Source organism: Sceloporus occidentalis, unplaced genomic scaffold, assembly GCF_023333645.1.
Source record: "Sceloporus occidentalis isolate IW3139 unplaced genomic scaffold, rSceOcc1.0.p SCAF_6, whole genome shotgun sequence".
In the NCBI taxonomy this organism is placed as follows: domain Eukaryota; kingdom Metazoa; phylum Chordata; class Lepidosauria; order Squamata; family Phrynosomatidae; genus Sceloporus; species Sceloporus occidentalis.
The window spans coordinates 92,921,304-92,942,377 of record NW_028316986.1 but is presented as its reverse complement, the minus strand read 5'-3'; the positions used below and the strand labels follow the sequence as shown (position 1 = coordinate 92,942,377).

Here is a 21,074-nt window from a genome sequence, read left to right as displayed (position 1 = left end):
AACGGAGGGCCCTGGTGGGAAGGTGAGGAGAAAGAAGGTCTGATAAGTAAGAAGGGGCTAGTCCATGGAGGGTTTTAAACGTCAACAGCAGGAGCTTATACTAATAATAATAATAATATGTTTTATTTATAGACCGCTATAACTGAATGCGGAAAGGGAGGGGGGGCCAGTGAAGGGATGCTAGGCAAGGTTTGTTCAGAGGAGGTTTGCCTTTGCCTTTCCCCGAGGCTGAGAGAGTGTGACTTGTCTAAGGTCACCCAGTGGGTTTCCATGCCTGAGTGGGGATTTGAACCCTGGTCTCCGTGAAGAAACAATGGCACACACACCCGTGGCACACACCTCCGCCACAAGCACAAGCCCCGTTACTTGTAATGGGCCTCTAGCATACGCACAATTTATGCGGATCTCCTGCATAAAAGAAGGGTGCACTGTGTGTGTGTGTATAGTGTGTGCATATATATGCATGTGTACATATATAAAGTGTATATATATATATATATATATATGTGTGTGTGTGTGTGTGTATGTGTACATACATGGAGTGTATCTATATATTATCTATATAGATATATATAGTTCGTGTATATTATATATATATATATATACACTGTATGTGTGTATGTATATATATGTGTGTGTGTGTGTGTATATATATATATGTATATATATATATATATATATATGACTGCAGGAGGCAGGGACTAAAAGTAGGACAAACAGCCCTTCTTCCCATCCGTTCATCTCGCCACAATCGTTGGGCGTAGCGTTGTCGTCGCCACTGGCCAAGGGCCTAAAGCTTTTGCGCACGGCCCCGCTCTTCCGCAGTGCATGATGGGACTCGTAGTCCCTCCCCCAGCGTCCCCAGAGGCCCTCTTCACGCACGTACGTACGCACGCACGCCCCCTCCCCGCTCATTCCAACCGTCGGGGCGCTTTTGGCCCCTCCCCCTCCGCTGTGTCCATGGTGACGCGGCTGCTGCTGCCGCTGTTCCGAGCTCTGCGCTCCTCTTCCCTCCTCCTCGCGGGTGCCGCTGCCCCCCTGTGCTCGCGAGCGCCCCTTGCGGCCGGGCGGGCATCGCTCCTCTCTCGGAGGCTGGTGGTGGTGATAATGGCGGATCCTCCGAGGCTTGGCGCGGAGGAGGGCCCCTCGCGAGGAAGCGGAGGGAAGGAGGCGCCCCAGGCTACCTCCAGCGGGTTGCGCCGACGGACCGGTGAGGAGGAAGAGGAGGAGTCTCCCTGCAGTCCCCCGCCGAAAAGGGGAGAAGCAGCCTTGGCCCCCAAACTGTGTGCCCTTTATTGAGGGATGTTGGACTTCGACTCCCAGGAGCCTCAGCCATGATGGCCAATTGCTTGGGATTCTGGGAGTTGAAGTCCAAAATTCCCTTAACAAAGGGCACTCTTTGGGGACTAAGGCTCCAAACACACACACTGCGGGAATAATCCACTTTGAGGCCACTTTAACTGCCCTGGCTGAGTGCTAGGGAATGCTGGGAGTTGTAGTTTCCTGTGGCACCAGAGCTCTCTGACAAAGGCTGGAGAAATAACCCGTTTTGCGTAAGTCAGAAATGGCACCAGGCCCACAAGCAGCAAGATGAGCCCCAGACTCACTCGTTTTAAGCCCGTAGGCTAATGAGCTTTGAGACCCGAAGGTTGGGACCAGGAATGAGAACTACAAGGGCAGGGCCAAAGGGCACAATGGGAGAGTGAACTTGCCCAGGATTTGTGCATGGCTCTTGTAATAATAATAACAACAACAATAATAACAATAATATATGACACAGTGTTCTTTCACAAGGCAGCTGGTAGGAAACAGGACCACGAAATCAATTTGCAATATGTAATTAGCGTAGAAGAATGAGGAAGTTCATTGCAATCTGCCGCATTCGCTCTCTGCTTCTAACTCTTTTAACAGTTCATGTAATTACTGGTGATTCAATTTCACACGCAGCGTTACTCCATTTGTGCATCTTGTCCTTTCTTTCTTTGGCATAACATTCCTCTCTCTCTCTCTCTCATTCTCTGTAATAATAATCATTAACTTCTTAGGCTGCATCCAGTTCTGAGGGAAATCTGGCTGAGAGTGACTTATCCAGTGCTGCCTGTTGAGTTTCATGGGCTGCATCCACGCAGCAGAAATAATCACATTTGCACCACTTTAACCGCCACGGCTCAAGGCTGTGGAATTCTGGGAACTGTACTTTGTTCCCAGAATTCCACAGCCTTGAGCCGTGGTGGTTAAAGTGGAGCCAAACCGGATTATTTCTGTCATGTGGATGCAGCCATGGTCCTAAATGCAGCTCTCCGCTCACTGTACCACATTGGCTCAAAGTATGAACTCACTGCCTTGTCTTTGTGGGTTGGACTGAGGTCACATAGGTTAGTTTTCCCATGGAACCTTCTTTCTCAGGGAAACTATGCCATATATTACTTGGGTGTACTTGTTTTGTTTGTTTGTTTGTTTGTTTTTCTGTCTTTTTATCCTAATTAGAGCCTTAAGGACAGAATTATTAGCTTTTGGTCTGTTTTTATATCAGCCAGGAAATCAGTAGCAGTAGTAGTGAGAACCAGTGTGGCATAGTGGTCTGAATGTTGTACTTTGACTGGAGAGCAGGATTCAAATCCTGGGTCAGCCATGGAAACCCACTGGGTGACCTTGGGTAAGTCACATTCTCTCAGCCTCAGGGATGGAAATGGCAAACCCGCTCTGAAGAAATTTGTCAAGAAAACCTTGGATGGATTTGCCGTAAATCAGAAATGACTTGAAGGACACGACAACAACTAGTAGTAGTTTTAGTAGCACCACCACCACCACCACCACTACTACTACTTCTTCCATACCATTTGATAGGCTTCAACTGAAGGTGATCCTATGAAGAATGGACCTCCAAGAGATCCTGGCTGCAAAAAAGACCTACAATTCATAATGTCATAGGTGTGTCTTTAACAGGACATGTAACCCTTCTAGTGAATTACGTATTGGGAGTATCCTGCACGGTATTCTGTTGCACAATGGGAGTTCCTGTGCCCAGCGAGTCTCATTGTGTTCTGGTACCCAGTGTGGAAAGGGTCTCCATGGCACAACGGCCATACTATTGGCTCTATTTGCACAGTGGGCCTGAAGGCTTAGCTGACTCTCTTTTCCCCTCCCAAGAATACAAACATTGTGCAGTGTCACAAAGCACCTTCACATGATTGCCAGGCAGATTACAATGATATAAATAACTAATAGGATGACAGATCCTATTATTAATAGCCATGCTCAGGTCTTGCAAATTCGGGGCCATGATTTCCTTAACTGCATTAATTCATCCTTCTTTTTGAAGTCAAAGGCTTTCATGGCTGGCATCCATAGCTTTTGTGGGTTTTTTGGGCTATGTGGCCATGTTCTAGAAGAGTTTATTCCTGACGTTTCGCCAGCATCTATGGCTGGCATCTTCAGAGAAAACCCACAAAAAACCATCCTTATTTTTCTAATGTCTGCAACTTTACCAAGTCTTTTCAAGTTAGTAATGTTCTCTGACAGGTACAAAGTACAATAGCCTCGGTTGAATAATTTTTTTCCTAGTGGAAACTCAGACTTGATTTGCTTGTCTTTTGTTTGTCTTTTTGGCAGTCCATGCTGTCTGTACAGCTCTCCTCCAACATCACGTTTCTTTTTTTTAAAACAGTCTTTATTGTCCTATATAATAAAATACATATACAATAAAATTTCTAATGAAGTTAAATATTGTTCTCTTGTCTTGTTTGACCCTTAGTAGATTTTCCTTTTACACTTGAAATCTTAAAGAGTGATGGTTGTTTTAGGCTGAAATAAACCTTAATTCACATTATGTATCACATGGGAAAAAAACAAAAACCATATATATCTTATCGATATTCTAACAACGTCATATCCCAACCAAAATTCCCAATTTGTTTATTAGCTTACTGTCTAATACATGCATGATTTCTAAATCCTCAGCTCTTGTTATAACATAATATGCTTTAGCGGAGGTGTCTTTCTGTCATTTACAGACCTGCAGTAATGACAAGGAAAAGGAACAGATATCAAATAATGAGTGTTTATAAGCAAATCATTAATACTGAGAAATATTTCAGACACCTAATAAATTCACATTTAAATTCCAATTCTTCTCCCAAAAAACAAGGACTTTTTTCCAATCCTCTTTTCTTCTAGTCATGTTTGTGTTCTGTATATAGCATGATAATTTGTCCAATTCTCTATACGCATTGACTTTCTGCATCCAGTTGTCCCAGGTTGGGGTCAACTCTGACTTCCATTATTTAGCTATTAAAATTCTAGCCGCAGTCAGAAAATATAGAATAATTCTCCAATAATTATTCTCATCTTGTGGACTCAAAGTCGACGTCATATTAAGTAAATATAATTTAGGATTCATCGAAAATTTAATCCTCAAGATCTTCTGAATTGTCTCGTGAACTTCTTTCCAGAATTTTTGAATTTTTGCACATGGCCTCCACACGTGAAAGATCTGTGGTCATTATCTTAGGTTTCTTAAAGCTCAACTGTTTATGCTTTTTAAATTTTGTTTTACTTATTGACTCTGGGAGCTGCCTCTGATCCCACTCCAGGAGAAATACTGCATACAAAATAAATAAATAAATAAATAAATTTTAGCTCTACTTTTTAACTTCTTAACTTTCATCAATTGTTGTTCCAAGTCTTTGCTATTTTCTACTAGTAATATGGTGTCATCTGCATAGCTTAAGTTGCTTATTTTCATCCTCTAGTTTTCAGACCAATTTTCCTCTTGAGTTTGATCTCACTTTCTTTGTTATCTATTCAGCATATAAATTGAACAGATAAGATGATAGGATGCAGCCTTGTTGGGTCCCCTTATCAACTGAAAACCTTTCTATTTCTTCATTTTTTGTCCTGACAGTGGTTTCTTGTCCAGAATATAGTTATACATCAGAATAGTTTCATATTGCAGCACCTCTCCAGAGTGCTACATGATCTGCTCATTCAAAGGCTTTGCTATAGCCTATAATGGATGGTTGATTTTCTTCTGAAATACTTTAGTGTGTTCTATTAACCAATACATGTTTGCACTGTAATCTCTAGCAACTCTTATTTTTCTGAACTTCTCTTGGACATCTGGCATTTCTTCAATACTTAACTATTTCTAATATAATTAAGCTGAGGAAAGTAGGGTACATCTGCTATCTCAGACATTTGAGAAGTAAAGTACTTCATTCTGGTAGGTCTAGTTGCATCAAAATGGCATTGTTTACTGACTGGCATTGGCTGTGCAAACAGTTCAGAAGAGAAGTTGTATATTGCAGAAGCCTACTGGATGCAGTCTATAGCTTTTTCAATTTTCTCCTTCTTCCATTTAGCCTCCTGCCTGTTCCCAAAATTAGCTCTGGAGGTTCCCGAAGCCTCCCAAGCAGACTTGAGGGGGCTGCAATGTGAGCAGGGAGAAGACTCCATTCTGTTAGTGGATGTTGTTATGTTACCATGTAGAACCAGAATGGAGTAGTGGTTGGAGAATTGGATTAAGACTCTGGAAACCAGGGTTTGAATCCTTGCTTGTCCATGGAAACCTACTGGGGGACCGTAGGCAAGACATACACTTTCAGCCCTCATGCTACCAGCTTTTTTCTTTCAGTTAGTCTCAAAGGTACAACAGGATCCCTTTGCACTCTGATTCCCCAGATTAACATGGCTATGTCTTTGATTTCTTCAGTTCTTTGTTTATAAGAGCCTAAGTCTCAATAACTGATTTACAATGAAGCTGCTAAATCTAGTTCAATTTATAGGTCAGCATAATCAAACAACCATCAATTATGTGTTGAAGTCATTGTTTTTGGTCTACAAAGAACAACAAATATAATGTGTTAACCCACAGCCAGCCCAACACTATGACTCACCTATGAAGTTTACAAACAGATTTTATCTAGGGTGCATGATTGTTGTAAATGACTATGAAACCAATCACAGAAATGTTAGGTGTGTATCTAAAATGAGTTCCCTTCTTGAGAGAAATGCAGGATAGAAATCAAGTAAATAATAACAGGAATTATGTGTAGTGGTCCTCAGTGACATTTCTGTGCAATCAAAAACAACACAAAGACAGCACAATTAGAGGAGCCCTGGTGGCGCAGTGCTTAAATGCCTGTACTGCAGCCACTCACTCACAAACCACAAGCTTGTGAGTTCAATACCATCCATGGGCTCTGGGTCGACTCAGCCTGGCATCCTTCCAAGGTCGCTAAAATGAGTACCCAGCTTGTTGGGGGGCAATTAGCTTACACTTTGTAAACTGCTTAGAGAGTGCTTAAGTGCACTGATAAGCAGTATAGAAAAGTACTTGCTATTGCTATTTGATGCCTGTATGGTTGTAACAAGCAGTGCCTGATATTGTTCCATAGACAGTTATTAGATTTGAACAGCCAGAGAAGGTATTTTGCTTAGAATGCCATCAAACAGTAACACATCAAAACCCTTCTGCAAGGATTCTTCATGCTATCCAATTAGCTCTCTAATAATAATAATAATAATAATAATAATAATAATAATAATATAATTTGTTTTATTTATATACCGCTATTCCAAAGATCATAGCGGTGAACAGCAAGTAAGCTAATTAGCAAGTAATTCTATGGCAGAAGCAAGCCTGGTTATTAATTGACCCACTTCAAATTTGATTTTGATCAAATTTGGATTGGGTGGAACAGTTCTTGATAGGGATGCCAGATCTGGTTTTAAGAAGGGGGGGGGGTCAACATTGGCAGAAAAGTTGTTATACATTTTACCTACATTCACATAATTGTAGAGGGAGGGCAAATTACTATTCACACCCCTTATCACTGAAATATCTTTAAATATTAAGATTCTTGCAAGTACATTGTATACAGTACTTAGAAGTGCCCTCCATGGATTCTGTGTGCATACTAACCAAATATTTGGAAACTCCCATACTGAGTACTTAGATACTCCAAAATAAGTGTGCAAAGGATAGGATTCTTGAGCTTTTGTTATTCCTGAAAAGGCACAAGGAAAATAGTTGTTTTAATGCTTGATTATTAAGTGCACTTCTGATTGATACTTCAAGAGAACTCTAAACTACATAGAAGTCTAATTTTGCCAGATCATTAGGGGAGGAGCACAACCCTCTAACCTAGTGTGAGGGAAACTTAAGCCCCCCTGTCCCGGGATGTATGGCTCTTGAAGGCAATCAGAACCTGTACAGATAATAAAGTAGAGATCTTTGTATTTGATAAGGAGTGGAAAAGCTGCATGCCCAAGAGTGAAAAAACGTGCTGCTGCTGAGACTAAAAATAGCTATTGAAATGCATGTTTTAGCCACATTTTTACTGAGTAAATTACTTCAAGGCCTTTTGCTTAAAGCAATAGCAATAGCATGTACATTTCTATACCACTTATCCGTGAACTGAGCACTCTAAGTGGTTTATAATGTGTAAGCCAATTGCCCCCAACAATCTGGGTACTCATTTTACTGACCTACAAAAGGATGGAAGGTTGAATGGATCTTGGAGCCTTCTGGGATTGAACTCACAACCTTGTGGCTGCAATACCAGCATTTAACCACTGCGTCACCAGGACTCCCTTTTTCTTGAAAAGCAGCATATAACTATTCCGAACAAATATGGTGAGGAAACATAATCACCATTTCTATCATATAGGTATTATGATGGCATTCATGCATGCGGGGCCTTTGCCTATACAGCAGGAAACAAATTTGTAGTCATGCCATTATTCAAAAGCAGTGGTCCCCAAACTGTGCCCTTTAAGAGATTTTGGACTTCAACTCCCAGAAGCCTCAGCCAATGTGGCCAGTAGTTTGGGATTCTGGGAGCTGAAGTCCAAAATTCCTTAAAGAGCACAGTTTGGGGACCACTGTTCTAAAGCAAGCAGAATTCTGCAGAGGTTTTTGTATGGAAAAGGTAGGATAGTAGATGTCTCACCCTAACTCCCCAGACACATGCTAATTCCTATGAGGCTTGTGTGTGAGAAATAGCTCTAAAAGTGCACTCTACTACTGCATGGAGAGCAAGCTCACTGGAGAGTCCAGGTCAGCTTCTCACACCAGAGAAATATCTTCTTAATCAATAAGCAGCTTACAGTCATAATAGTTCCTGTACAGCCTCAAGGATCAGATAACAGCTACCTTGTTATCCCTCCCTTGCAGCTTTACACTGAAGCCAATTAGCACATAATCAGGTGACTTATCTTTCGTAGTACCAGGGTTGCGGTATCCAAGAGACACTATAAGGGACACTAATATTTTGCAGCAAGTAAGGGGTTGTTCTTTTTACACTTTATCAAGTGGTGTTTTGTTTTTGTTTTTTATATCCCACAAGAATACAATAGGCCAGTTTGTTGCCTAATTTCATCCCTTGGGTGGAATTTGGAGTACCTGAACTTGACCGTGTAACTCTGAAAACTGCCTATTATTTAGTAATGAGACATTCTCTGATACACTGACATCTTGATAAGAAACTCCTCCTTGTGTACTGCTCTTTTCCCTTGAGACAGTAGCTGTCTCTTTATGTTCACAATTCTTTGTTCCTTTAAGGAGTCAGATGAAATGCTGTACTTTTTCAATTTTTTTTTAAATTTAAACATTTAAAAAATAAACCAACACAGTATATAACAATCATTATCTATTTACAGAATTTACATTTACATCTTTAACTATCCAATTTCATCTTTTTGATTATCTTCCAAACTTGGCTTCCAGTGCTAGTACAGTAGTACTTAGTGTTCAACTAAATTCTTCAAACTGTTCCTAAATTGCATGAAAATCACAACCAAATCCTATTACTTTTTTGTTTCTAACGTTATAATTGATTTCATTAACAAAAATGTCCCTGAATGATGAAACAAATCTGTGAAGGAAGGTATGTAGTTAAATAATGTTTTTGTTGTGTGCCTTCATGTCATTTCTGACTTATGGTGACCGTAAGGCAAACCCATCACGGGGCTTTCAGAGGCTGAGAGTGTGTGACTCACCCAGTGTCACCCAGATTGTTTCCAGGGCTGAGTGGGAACTTGAACACTGATCTTTAGAGTCGTAATACAGCGCTCAAACCACTACACTACACTGGCTGTCATATTTTAAAGTGCATAGGATTGTAGTATAAGTCTAGTAAATGTTTTTAGTATATCAGTCTACACTGAAGAGTGTAATAAGTAAACCTGTTTTATTTTTTTGCTGGTCTGGTTTGTTGTTAATTATCATCAAGTTGACTTTAACTTAAGTGGTCCAATGAATGAGAGAACTCCAAGACACCCTGTCATCAACAGTCCTGCTCAAGCCTTGCAAGTTCAGGGCTGTGGCTTCCTTGATTGAGTCTATCCCCCTGGAAAGTGGTGGATAGACTCAATTTTCCTCTTTTCCTACTGCCATACCAAGCATTATTGTCTTTTTTAATGAGTCCTGTCTTTTCATTGTATATGCTAGCCTAGTAGCTTACTACAAATACAGGATACTGTATGAGCTGAAAAATGATGTGTTATTTATTTTTCACCTTACTATCACAGTTGAATACTAATTTATACCAAATCAATAGTGCAGACAACCTTTAGAAGAGAGCTTCACATACTTTATCAGCTGCCAGGTTAAAGGTTTCAAAGACAGAGGACAAAAGCAATAATAACAATCAACAGTAAAAGCTAAAGCCAGAGAGCAGTATGAACAAAAGTTAAAAAGTGAAAGCAAGAGTACCATTTGTCATCTGTTAAAGAACAAGAGACTCGCACTGTATTCACTGACAATGAAAAGGTCATTGAGTAGGCATTGGCTAGTGTCTGTGAGAAGGGTAATGGGTAAATGGCAGAGGACATGCTTTTCCTACAAAGGGTCTCACTTTCAATTCCTGGCATCTTCTGACTGAAATGGCCAGACATAGCCAATACTGAACTAGATGGACAAATAGTTTAACTTGGTATTAAACAGTTTCCTGTATTCCTACGAGTATTCTTCATTTAATAATAAAAATAATATAATAAAAGCTTTATTTATATACCGCTTTTCCAACATGATGCCTCCACCCAAAAAGTGTATTTTGTGATACCATTTATCTCATCTTTGAATGTAGTAGAACTTGAAAAAAGGGCTCATGAAGATCTGAGTGGGTTCCAAGCTACATAGGGCATTATTCAGGACCACCAGCTTGTTTTGTATCTAGAAACAAATGGAAAGGAGAGTGATTTAAAAAAAAACCTGATGAATTTGGTACAAGCTAACTGTAACCTATCAATAAACTGGTTGCTGAAACCATCTGATGTTTCTGAACAATCTTCAAGGTCAGCAACGATTACATTTGAATAAATGGAGGGATGGGGTGAGGGGAACTCACATGTTCTTTTTGTCTGAAAGGGAAACAGTAGCCATGGCTGAGAATACCAAAGCTGAGAATATTTTGGTTAGTGTTTAGAAATGCCCCATAATGGCACAACTTTGTTAACTAGACAGGTTTGCATAAAATGTCTCAGTGTTGTAACTACTGTACTTTACTGCAGTTATGGTTGAGAAATTACTCAGTAGAGGCAAGTCAGAGAAGATAATATTTTAATTTCAATAACAGTAATAAGATGAGCAATAATGTAAGGTAGGTCCACATATATGGATGAAGGAACCCCACCCCTCAACCCAGTAAAATACAGGTTATAAGTTACTTAGCCATATCTGGAGGAGTGAGACAGGCTTACCGCGGTGAAGAGGCTTAAAAATTAGAGCAGAAATGTAATGATTCTCAGCTTTGCAGAAGAGATCCTTGTGAAGGAGCTGAGTCAACATAATTCTTGTTTTTCAAATGGGGAGTCAAAACACGATGTATTTTGGGACTATTAGTGAAACATATTGAATGCTAAGAATGAAACCTTAAACTGCAATATGGAGGAATAATCAGTTGGTTTGTGAGTGGCTCTGATGTTGTGCTTGAAAAAGTGCCTTGTTGTGAGCTGTGAATCTGGAACAGGGTTTTATTGGTCGTGATTTCATTGGCCTTGAAATCTGAAACCCAATTCATTGTTTCAAATGTATTCCAGATGGAAAGCAAATTGTGGAGCAGAAGAAAAAGCAAAGAAAAAAATGGAGAAAGGAATCAGACTGTCTTGATGATTCCTGTGGAAGTTTGATAATGGAAATGCCATTTGCAGAAGCAGATATTGAGGAGGAATTTAGCAGTAAGTATGGCCACTTGTCCAGTTTCAGTTCTTTGAGATAAAATAAGCACATTTAATTGGAGCCAGATTTTTTCAGATAATGTACCCTGATCTTTGCAGTAACAAATAGCAATGTTGTAGCTGTTGACCTGTCCTTCTCCTCAAATCTACAAATGTTTGCATCCTCAGACCACAAAAATGTGTTTGGTTTCCAACTGTATTTGGATTCCAGTTTCATCATTGAAGATAGTCTATGAAATATAAGCTCTCTGGTTTCTAGTGCTTCATCTTTTTGGAAATGCACAAAAATAATACAGATGAAACATACAATTAACATGTACAAGCAGGTAAGGAATTGCTTGAGTAGCAGATACAGAACAACTAATTAAAGGGCTGATTATTGCTGGGTGGTTTGGGGAAATATGACTAATTAAAGCCAGAAGAAACCTCCATAAGTATGTTGGCAGTCCACTTCAGGTTTAGTAATGAATCATAAAATCATAGACTTGGAAGAGACGGCAAGGGCCATCCAGTCCAACCCTATGCCATGCAGGAAATCCAAATCAAAGCATCCCCGACAAATGGCCATCCAGCTTCTGTTTAAAGACTGTAACACTGCCCACTGTGTGGTCAGGCAGGTAGCCTGATGCTGGCTTGGGGGTGGCATTAGGACGTGTGTCGTCCAAACACCACGCCCCACTATGCCTCCAAGCCGCCGCTTATTGCCAGCCTGTACAGCCCAAAGTCTACAGTGCTCTCCCAGTCACAGGATGTATTTGGAGAAACACCTATGGGGGAACCCTTCAGCTGTCTGTTCTCAGTGTGCCCCATGACCAATATGGCACTGCAGAAGTCATTCCCCAGTACCTAAGTTGGCAGTTCTATCATCATAGTTATGTCATACGATACAGGATCTTAGCCATTTGTTGCTCTGTGTCTTCAAGTCATTTCCAGCTTATGGCAATTTATGGTAGAATTTGTTCAGAGGGGGGTTGCCTTTGCCTCTCCCTAAAGCTGAGAGAGTGTCACTTTCCCAAGATCACCTAGTGGGTTTCCATGGCTGAGCAGGGATTCGAACCCTGGTCTCCCAGAGTCCTAGTCTAGCATTCAGACCACTACACCATGCTGGCTCTATCTCAGACATGTATTCCTATTTTACATGATGATGATGATGATGATGATGATGATGATGATGATGATGATGATATAATAGGTTGTATCCATATTTGCAGTCTTCAGAGCTTTACTAATGCTGGAGAAAGAAGCAAGGTAGTAATTTTCTTGATTTCCCCATCTTCAAGCAGCTGCCAGCAGCTCATCCCACATGATTCTGAAGGTTTAAGAAACCCTCTGAAGTGGCATGAGAGATGATGCCATGAGCAGAACTGGACAAAATCACCATGCCATCCTCTTGCTTCAGTAGAACACCTTCACTTGATACCCATTCCCTCTGAGCAGAAGGAGCCTTCCATTGATTGAAGGGAAAGTTTAGATCCATCACGTTATGTCTGAAGTGCCTTTTAGTTTAATATTTAACAATAGGTATACATTATTCTTCCTGTGTGTACACATTATAATAATTATGTTTTCCATACAGCCACAAGCAGAACTAAAGCAAATATTAAAAAGAAGAGGAAGAGAACTACTGGAAGAGAGAATGAAGAAGACAATTTAATAAAGAAGAAAAAGAAAAATCAAGACCGGCCAAATTATTTCATTTCAATTCCAATTATAAATCCACAGGTAACCTTATTTTTTATTCTCCTTTTTTAATGATACAGTATTGTGTGGCCAGACTGGCACCAACACTGGTATCTTTTTGGTGTCAGGTTAGAATATGGTTTTTTGTTAAAGTCTTTAGGCCCAGTTAATTTTATCCAAATCTGCAGTTGTGTTATGCTTTTGCGTTGTTTAAAACTGTTTAAACCGGGGCTGTGGAGTAGGTACACCAAACCTTTGACTCTGACTCTAATTTCGATATATATCTACTGCCTGACTCTGACTAATAAAATGATAGATTGAGGCATTTCTTCACCACCACATGAATATCATGCTACTTAGACTGATAGAACATAAAATATATTTGATTAAGTATAAAATATGAATATAAAATATATTTACCAAATATTGTTATAATATAATAAGGTTTTAATTTGAAACTGAAGTTGAAGTTGATATATTTCTGCTAATTTGAACTCCACCCAAAATAGTTTCTGATTCAGCAAATCTGATCCCACAGCTCTGGTGGAAACTGGTTTGTAAGTTTTCTTGTTTTTAACTGTTAAAAAGGTTTAATATGCAATTATTATTCTTGTTGTAAATTGTTTTCATCTGCTCAGATTTATTTTATTGTATGGTACCCTGAGATCCTGGGATACCAAGGGAGCAGGATATAAATATTTTGATTGATATCATCACTACTATCATTGTTGTTGTTGTCATTGTATGCCTTCAGGTCATTTCTGACTTATGGCGACCCTAAGGCAAACCTATAATGGGGATTTCTAGGGCTGAGTGTGTGATTTGCCTAAGGTTACCCCAGTGGATTTCCATGGCTGAGCAGGGAATCAAACACTGATCTTCATAGCTATAGTCCATTGCTCAAAGCTATCATGCCATCATTGCTTAGCTTTAAACACAAACATTCATATTGTGTTATTCTCATATGGCATTCTTGATGGAAGAATCACACACTTTCTAGAATGTTTGGCCTATTCTACTTAGCAACTGTTAGAAGAGAAAAAGGGCATGACAGGGCAAGGCATGGAAAAGTTATGTTGGAGGAGAAATTCTGGAAGTTACAGTCTAAAAATTATGTTTCCAAGCTCTAGAAAAGGGGAGGAGAGTTGAGGGAAAGCTGGCCATCAAAAGGATTTCACAACTGTAAACTGCAAACCTATAAGGTGGAAACATAGCAATTAAAGTAGAACCAAAATGCTGTAATTGTTTCATGTCAAAAGGGTTCTTGTTTCTCTGAAACCTGGTGATGAACTGAGGAGGATAGTTTGATCCTGTAATGCTGCAGTTTTGTTGATCTAAACTGTTTTATCTGGTGTTCAGTACTCCCTTATCTTTTTGGACACCCCTTGTAGTCTATTCCCCTCACCCTTCTCCTAGTGGGATAGTTGCCTTGGGAAGGCATCTATTCCTACCGGAAAGGGGCAGGGTTGGTGCACGTACCCTTCCCGGCCTTTTCCTCCTGGGCTCCCCCCCCCACAAGGGGGAAAGCCTGGGAGGGCAGAGAAGTGTGTGTGCACATGGCTTTGACCTCATGAATAATCAAAATTGCGAGGGTCCAAGCCACAAATGTAGAGGGCCAACTGTATATAAATTCCCAAAAGCAAACCATGATTTTGGCTTTCAATATAAGGGACACCATTTTATTATGCCATTGTGTTTTATGTCTTTTTAGCAGTCCACAGTATCCATAGAACTCTTCTCCAGCACCACATTTCAAATTAGTTTATTTTCAACTTTTTTCACTATCCAGCTTACACAGCCATACAAAGAAATTGGAAATACAGTGGCATGTACAATCCTAAAGTTAGTACAGTGGGACCTTGATATCTTCTGGGACTTGGTTCCAGGATCGCTAATGGGTACCAAAATCTGTGGATGCTTGCTCAAGTCCCATTAAATACGATGGTAAAATGGTGCCTCTTATATAAAATGGCAAAATCAAGGTTTGCTTTGGGAATACACACACACACACACACACACACACAGTCAGCCCTTCTTATACACATATTTCTTATACACGGATTCAAGCATCCATGGTTTGAAAATGTTCAAAAAAGTATAAATTTCACATATCAAACCTTGATTTTCCATTTTTTATAAGGGACACCATTTTGCTATGTCATTATATTTAATGGGTCTTGGGCATCCATGAATTTTGTTATTCACAGGGGATCTTGGAACCAAACCCCAGCGTATAACAAGAGTACACACACACACACACACACACACACACACACAAATACTTTCAAACAGTTGATGGTTGAATCAGTGGAAAAAGAATCTGTGGATATGGAGGGCTCACTGTATTCAATGATATAGCTTAACACTTCAGGGTCTTGTCTAGTTCTTTCATAGTTACAAACCATAATTAAGAAATCCATAGTTAAAATTAACCATAATTTCTTAGCTGAAATAAAATGATTAGGTGAAGTGAATTAAAAACACACTGCAAAGTTTCTTATCTCTTTGTGGGCAGAGGGTAAGGAAGGGATTGGGAGAAATACACAGACCTGAACCTCATTGTTGCTCATTCCTCTCCTGAGAAACCATGGTTTACTATGACATCCAGAGCAATTTGTGATTATATGCTTCAAATTTAAAAACACAAAACATAACTGCATGTATGGATCTTGTCTTGTACAACTCAGAGTCAAAGGTTGTTGGGGCTTTTGCTTTCAGTTAAAAGAAAATCTTCTAAAAATAGTTATCTGGTTTTTTTTTAATAATACCTATCTACATGTTTTAAAAATAAATTAGATCAGTCCTTTTAATTGGATTGTAATATCTGATGGATAAAAATAAAGGTTGGATTTGCTTAGTTTGGTTCAAGAAATTTCTCATTTCTCATTCAAAATAATAAATCAACTGTAATTTCTTTAATTGTCAATAATTATATAGTTTAATTAACTTTGTAGCCATTTTTCTTGCTTTGCTTCTCTACACAGAAGACATGACTGACCATAATTTAAAGCATGTCTTTGCTCATCTGCCTGTTTACTGGCAGAGAGCCAGCATGGTGTAGTGGTTTGAGCATTGGACTGTGATACCAGAGATCAGGGTACAGTTCCCAGCTTGAGCTAAAAACCCACTGAATGACCTTGGGAAAGTCACATACTCTTAGCCTAAGAGGATGGCAATGACAAGCTGCCTCTGAAGAAATTTGCCAAAAAAATTATGATAGCTTCATGTTAGGGTCACCATAAATCAAAAATGATTTGGAGGCACACAGCAACAACAGCAATAATTTACGAGATGGCTGTGTGAATACTGATCAGGTATGTCACCTCTTATTCAGAGAAGGTTTGCCATAGTCTTATTAAATCTGAGAAGATGTGACTTGCCTAAATAACCCATTGGGTTTCTCAGACTGAGTCGGGATTCAAACCCTGGTTTCCTAAAGTCCTAGTCAAACACTTAAACCACTATACCTCACTGGGTGAAATACTGTATGATTAATACTGTAATAGAAATACATCATATTGGAGTATACAGAACAAGAAATTCAGTATACACTGCATATGTTCCACTGTAACGAACACAGCAAAAGCTCCCCCCAAAAATAGCATATGAGGCAGATGTCATCCATCAGTATTTCAGCCTACTCTTAGGGACTCCTGCCTATTTTACCTTTTAAGCAAGTTTTACTTAATGAGGCAATGTTCACTTGTTGGAGGTGCTAATCATTTTAATTGATAGAATGATGCACTGTGGTGTAAAAAATAACTCTTAGTACAGTAATTTAAAACTGATTCAGACTATTGTGTATAATAGTGTTTGTATTAGATCAGTTGAGTTCTTATAAAAAAAAGTATACCACTTATGTGTTAAGAGAAACTCAAAAGGCTTGATGGGAAAATGCATCTTTTTTTACAGTGCGAGCAAAGATTTTGGTCCTTCTTCTTCGTGGTCTCTGCGAATCACACGAATGGCTTATATCTGCACCTGTGCAGAAAGCTTGGAAACCTCTGGAATCACTAGGCAAAACCTAGTTTGCAACTTTTGGGCGGTAGCTGCGCCTACCCTTATAAAGCCCCTAGTGTGCCACTCTTTTCCCAGTTTCTTTCATCCGCCACGCTAGCAACTCAAAGGAACTTTGTTGGTGAATCACTTGTACTTTCGATTTTGACCTAAACGGCTTGTTTTTGACCATTCTCTCTGGAAATTCGCTTGGATATTGTTGACTGATCAATTGACCATAGGACTGTTTGACCATTCTCTCTGTTTTCCAGGAACGGAGTGATGACCCTAGGAAGACTTCCAAATGGAAGCATTCCAAAGACAAGTCCTTTCATTCCAAGAGAGATAAGTCTTCTGACCGACTGGCTTCAAAATGGACCCACCCTGCCTCGTCCACTACTAAATCGAGCTGTAAAGAGCCTTCAGTTTTGACCCCGGCCCCATCTGCTACCTTGGGTACTGACCCCGAAGCATTGGTCCCGACCCCAACTGTGTCAGCTGTTCAGATTCCCTTTGATACCTCTCAGATCGTCTGTCTAGATACCAGTTCCGAGTCAGAAGGAGAGGTTCGGGACACAGATCCTCTAGCATTGACTCCTCACCTGTCAGACCAAGCAGGAGAGGTTATCCTACGGGCTCCTGTTCCTCCACTCCGACAAGATGGGGCCAGTCTCAGGACCAAGGCTGAAGAGGTTGCCAGTGTCAATGTCAAGGCCTCTTTCCATGAGGATCTTCTCCAGCAGTATCCTGACTTGGTGTATGACTATGTTTCTGGGAGGTACCTTCTACCAGTGGATCCTGACGACCTTCGCCAGAATCTCCTGTCTCAAAGGCCCTTGTCTCCTGCTTCTACGAAGGCCCAAGTCATCAGGGCCTCTACCTTGACATTGCCACCGGTACCACCTTGCCGTCAGTCCCTCTACGATAGACCTCTGCCAAGAACCCCTGAGGACTCTCCTGAATCAGATCAATCTCAGAGGGAATCGTGCTCCCCAACCCCTGATTCTGATGCTGAACAATCTCCATCACCTGAGCATCTGGTAGAACTGGATCCTCCTTTCCAAACAGATGATGTCAGATCCTTCACCGATTGCATTACCCTGATGGCGAAAGCTCTTGAGATAGAGGTCACCCATACACATTATGATGCGTTGGACTCGATTGAGCGCAGGTTCTATGACACGTTACCGACGCCTCCTTCCATTGGCTACCTTCCATCATTGGAGAGCATTGCCAAGCGGTCCTGGTCAACTCCGGCTACAGTCGCTTCGACTTCATGGAAGATCGAAAGCCTGTACCGGATTGCTCCCTCAGGCCCGAATTGGCTCTGCCATCGTAGAGGGGTCGCAGCTGTCCTTCACTTCCAGAACGTCTTCTTCCCCATCCGACAAGGAGAGTAAGAAGATCGATGGGATGGCAAGGAAGTTCTATGCTTCAGCAGTGCTCGACCTTAAGGTGGCCAATTATGCGGCGTATATGGGAGCCTATGTTCAGCACCTCATGGAACGCATGGAGCCCCTCCTAGATGAGATGCCAGATGACAAGAGAAAATTGGCCTTGGCCATCCAATCTGAAGCTCATTCAATTGGTGGCCAACAGATCATCTCAGCACGCCATTCTACAGACTGTGCTTCCAAAATTTTATCGGGTTCAGTGGCCCTTCGGAGGCATGCTTGGCTGCGTTGCTTAGACCTGAGCCCTCATGCTCGGTCCACAATTGAGAATATGCCCTTTGATGATTCTGGTCTCTTTAATAAAGAGACAGATGAGAAGCTCAGTTTTCAGTACCGGATGAAGACGGCTGCCAAGAAGCACGGCATGTCTTCGGCTCCGTTCCAATCTCCTCGGCGTAGGTACGGATCTCAGCGCGCTTGGTACCCCCTGTACCAACAAAGGTCATTTCAGCCACAGGAACATCGGTATCAACAGGACCAGCCCAGACAGTGCCAACCTTCCCAGTTCTCCTCTTCCTTGTCTGGCCGCCACCAACCGCCTCAGCCATGGTACAGGCAGAGATACAAGAAAAAAGATGCTCAACAAGGCAAGAGGAGGTTGTGAAATGGGACAGCGCACTTCATATCTACCCCTTTGGGGGATAGGCTGAGGCCCTACCTTAACACTTGGGCCTCAGTCGCTTCTGACTCTTGGGTCTTGGACATTGTCTGCAGGGTTATCCTCTTGAGTTCGAAGAGCTCCCAGTCATCGGAGCTATCCTTTCCACCATACTCTCAGTCACCCTGCTTGACGAAGCATACACTTCATTGCAAAAGGGCGCTATCAAGCACGTATATCCCGTTCGGGCCTGCTACTGTTTTTTCTCCCATTATTTTACTGTCCCTAAGAAGGATTCTGGACTTAGAGTCATTTTGGACTTGTGGCATTTGAACACCTTTATTGTCTATTTCCGTTTTCACATGGCAACCCTTGCTTCTATTCTGCCACTCTTGCAGAAAGGTCACTGGTTCACAACTCTCAATCTCAAAGATGCTTACTTCTACATTGGGATCTGGCAAGATCACAGAAGATTCCTCGCCTTTGCCATTGGGGTTGAGATCTTCCAGTACAGGATCCTTCTGTTTCGGCTCTCCACAGCACCAAGAGTCTTCACCAAGTGCATGGTCCTAATCATGGTGTAACTCCATCAAGGCCGGATCACAGTCTTCCTCTACTTGAACAACTGGCTCTTCACTGCTCCATCCTGAGAGCGACTCGTTCAGGATATATGGTTCGCTATGTCTCTCTTGGAGTCCCTTGGTCTCATGATCAACAGACAAAAATCCAACCCGACTCCATCGAAACAAGTCAGGTTCATCGGGACAACTCTTGACTCTGAGACGACCATGGCTTATCTACCCACAGAAAGGTTTCAATCTCTCTCTCAGGCTGTTCGCGAGTGGCTCTTGCACATACGAATCGAGGCATGGACTGCCCAAATAGCTTTGGGCCACATGGCTTCAACAACTTAATGTCACCCTGTGGGCAAGGCTTCATCTCAGGATGTTTCAGTCCTATGAAGGGTGTAAAATGACAAAGTGAGAGTCATAGCATGGTACAATGAACTCTGAAGATGAATCTCCAGTGTTCTTTATACAAATTGGTAATAGGTAAACATATCAATCACTGGGCTACCACATTGTTTATTATCAGCCTTGTGTGTACTTAATATCTATTAGGTCATAAATATGTAATATTCATAAATATGTAAAGTCATAAATATGATATATGCTGGTCTGTTCCATTCTGGTAAGCAGTTGGTCAGCATGAACTTCTTTTCTTCTTACTTAACTCAGCATATCAGCTGGCACACATCATCTCCCATTCCAGCCACCCATTTGTTATTGGCAAAATGATGGATTGACAGTCTTGCCCTATCAGCTGTGTCACCCATTTTCTTGTTTTTATTATCAGATCCGGCAAAGCTTGATGATAGGGGTGTATGTTTTTTGGCGACGTGGCAGATAGGGTAATCCATTCTAGGATAAGTGTTGAAGAGTCATTTTTTGGCAAATAAATCACCCCTGTAGAAGAATTAAAGGTGGGAAGCACCGCCAGGTGAATGCCTAAATGAAGGATAGGTATTCTGTCTACAAATTGTTGAGTCAGTATTTGTAAAACTTCCGTTAACAGCCGAGTATGTCTGGGTCGTAAAAAGATAAGGTCTGATGATTGTTTTGCCTCCATTAGTGCAAACAATGGCATCATTTTCTCATTTGGTAATTTGAAATAAGGTTGAGCCCAATTTAAAGTTCCTGACAATTGCTGGAACTCGGTCAATGTATATTGCTGTTTGGGAGTTATCTTAGGAATTTGAGGGATGCTTGCTGACTAGCATACGGTATCTTAAATAGGTGTATGGAACTGGTGTTTGAACCTTTTCAGGAGCTATGTATAGTCCTGCTTTAGCTAAATGACTCAACAGATCTGCAAAATGAGAGGGGCCTAATTTTGGCCCAGCTAGCAAAATGTATTTCATATAGTGATAAACCATTAATGAAGAATATTAATCTCAAAATAGTAGTAATGCATTATGGACAAAAACCTGACACTAGGTAGGAGAATTTAACATTCTTTGTGGCAAGACTTTCCATTGAGATCTGGCAGTGGGATGTGCGTTATTATAGACTGGTACCATAAATGCAAATTTTTCCTTATCAGATGGATATAATGGGGTTGTAAAAAACAACAACAATCCTTTAAATCAATAATCAAAATCTGAAAGT

General features: G+C 40.9%; 1 protein-coding gene across 10 annotated transcripts in view; it reads left to right on the top strand.

Moving 5' to 3' along the window:
• The first annotated feature begins 919 nt into the window (after nucleotides 1-919).
• Nucleotides 920-21,074, top strand: part of LOC149311111 (A-kinase anchor protein 7-like) — a 140,138-nt gene continuing 119,983 nt past the window's right edge. For 6 of the 10 annotated variants that reach the window (XR_016281754.1, XM_089530368.1, XM_089530375.1 and 3 more), the window contains exons 1-3: nucleotides 920-1,210; nucleotides 11,041-11,178; nucleotides 12,755-12,900. Coding sequence is in view for 9 of the 10 variants with exons in the window: in XM_089530368.1 (XP_089386494.1) it covers nucleotides 961-1,210; nucleotides 11,041-11,178; nucleotides 12,755-12,900 (534 nt within the window). In the remaining variant the exon portion in view is untranslated. The other 4 variants (XM_089530372.1, XM_089530370.1, XM_089530367.1 and 1 more) reach the window with 3 other exon arrangements.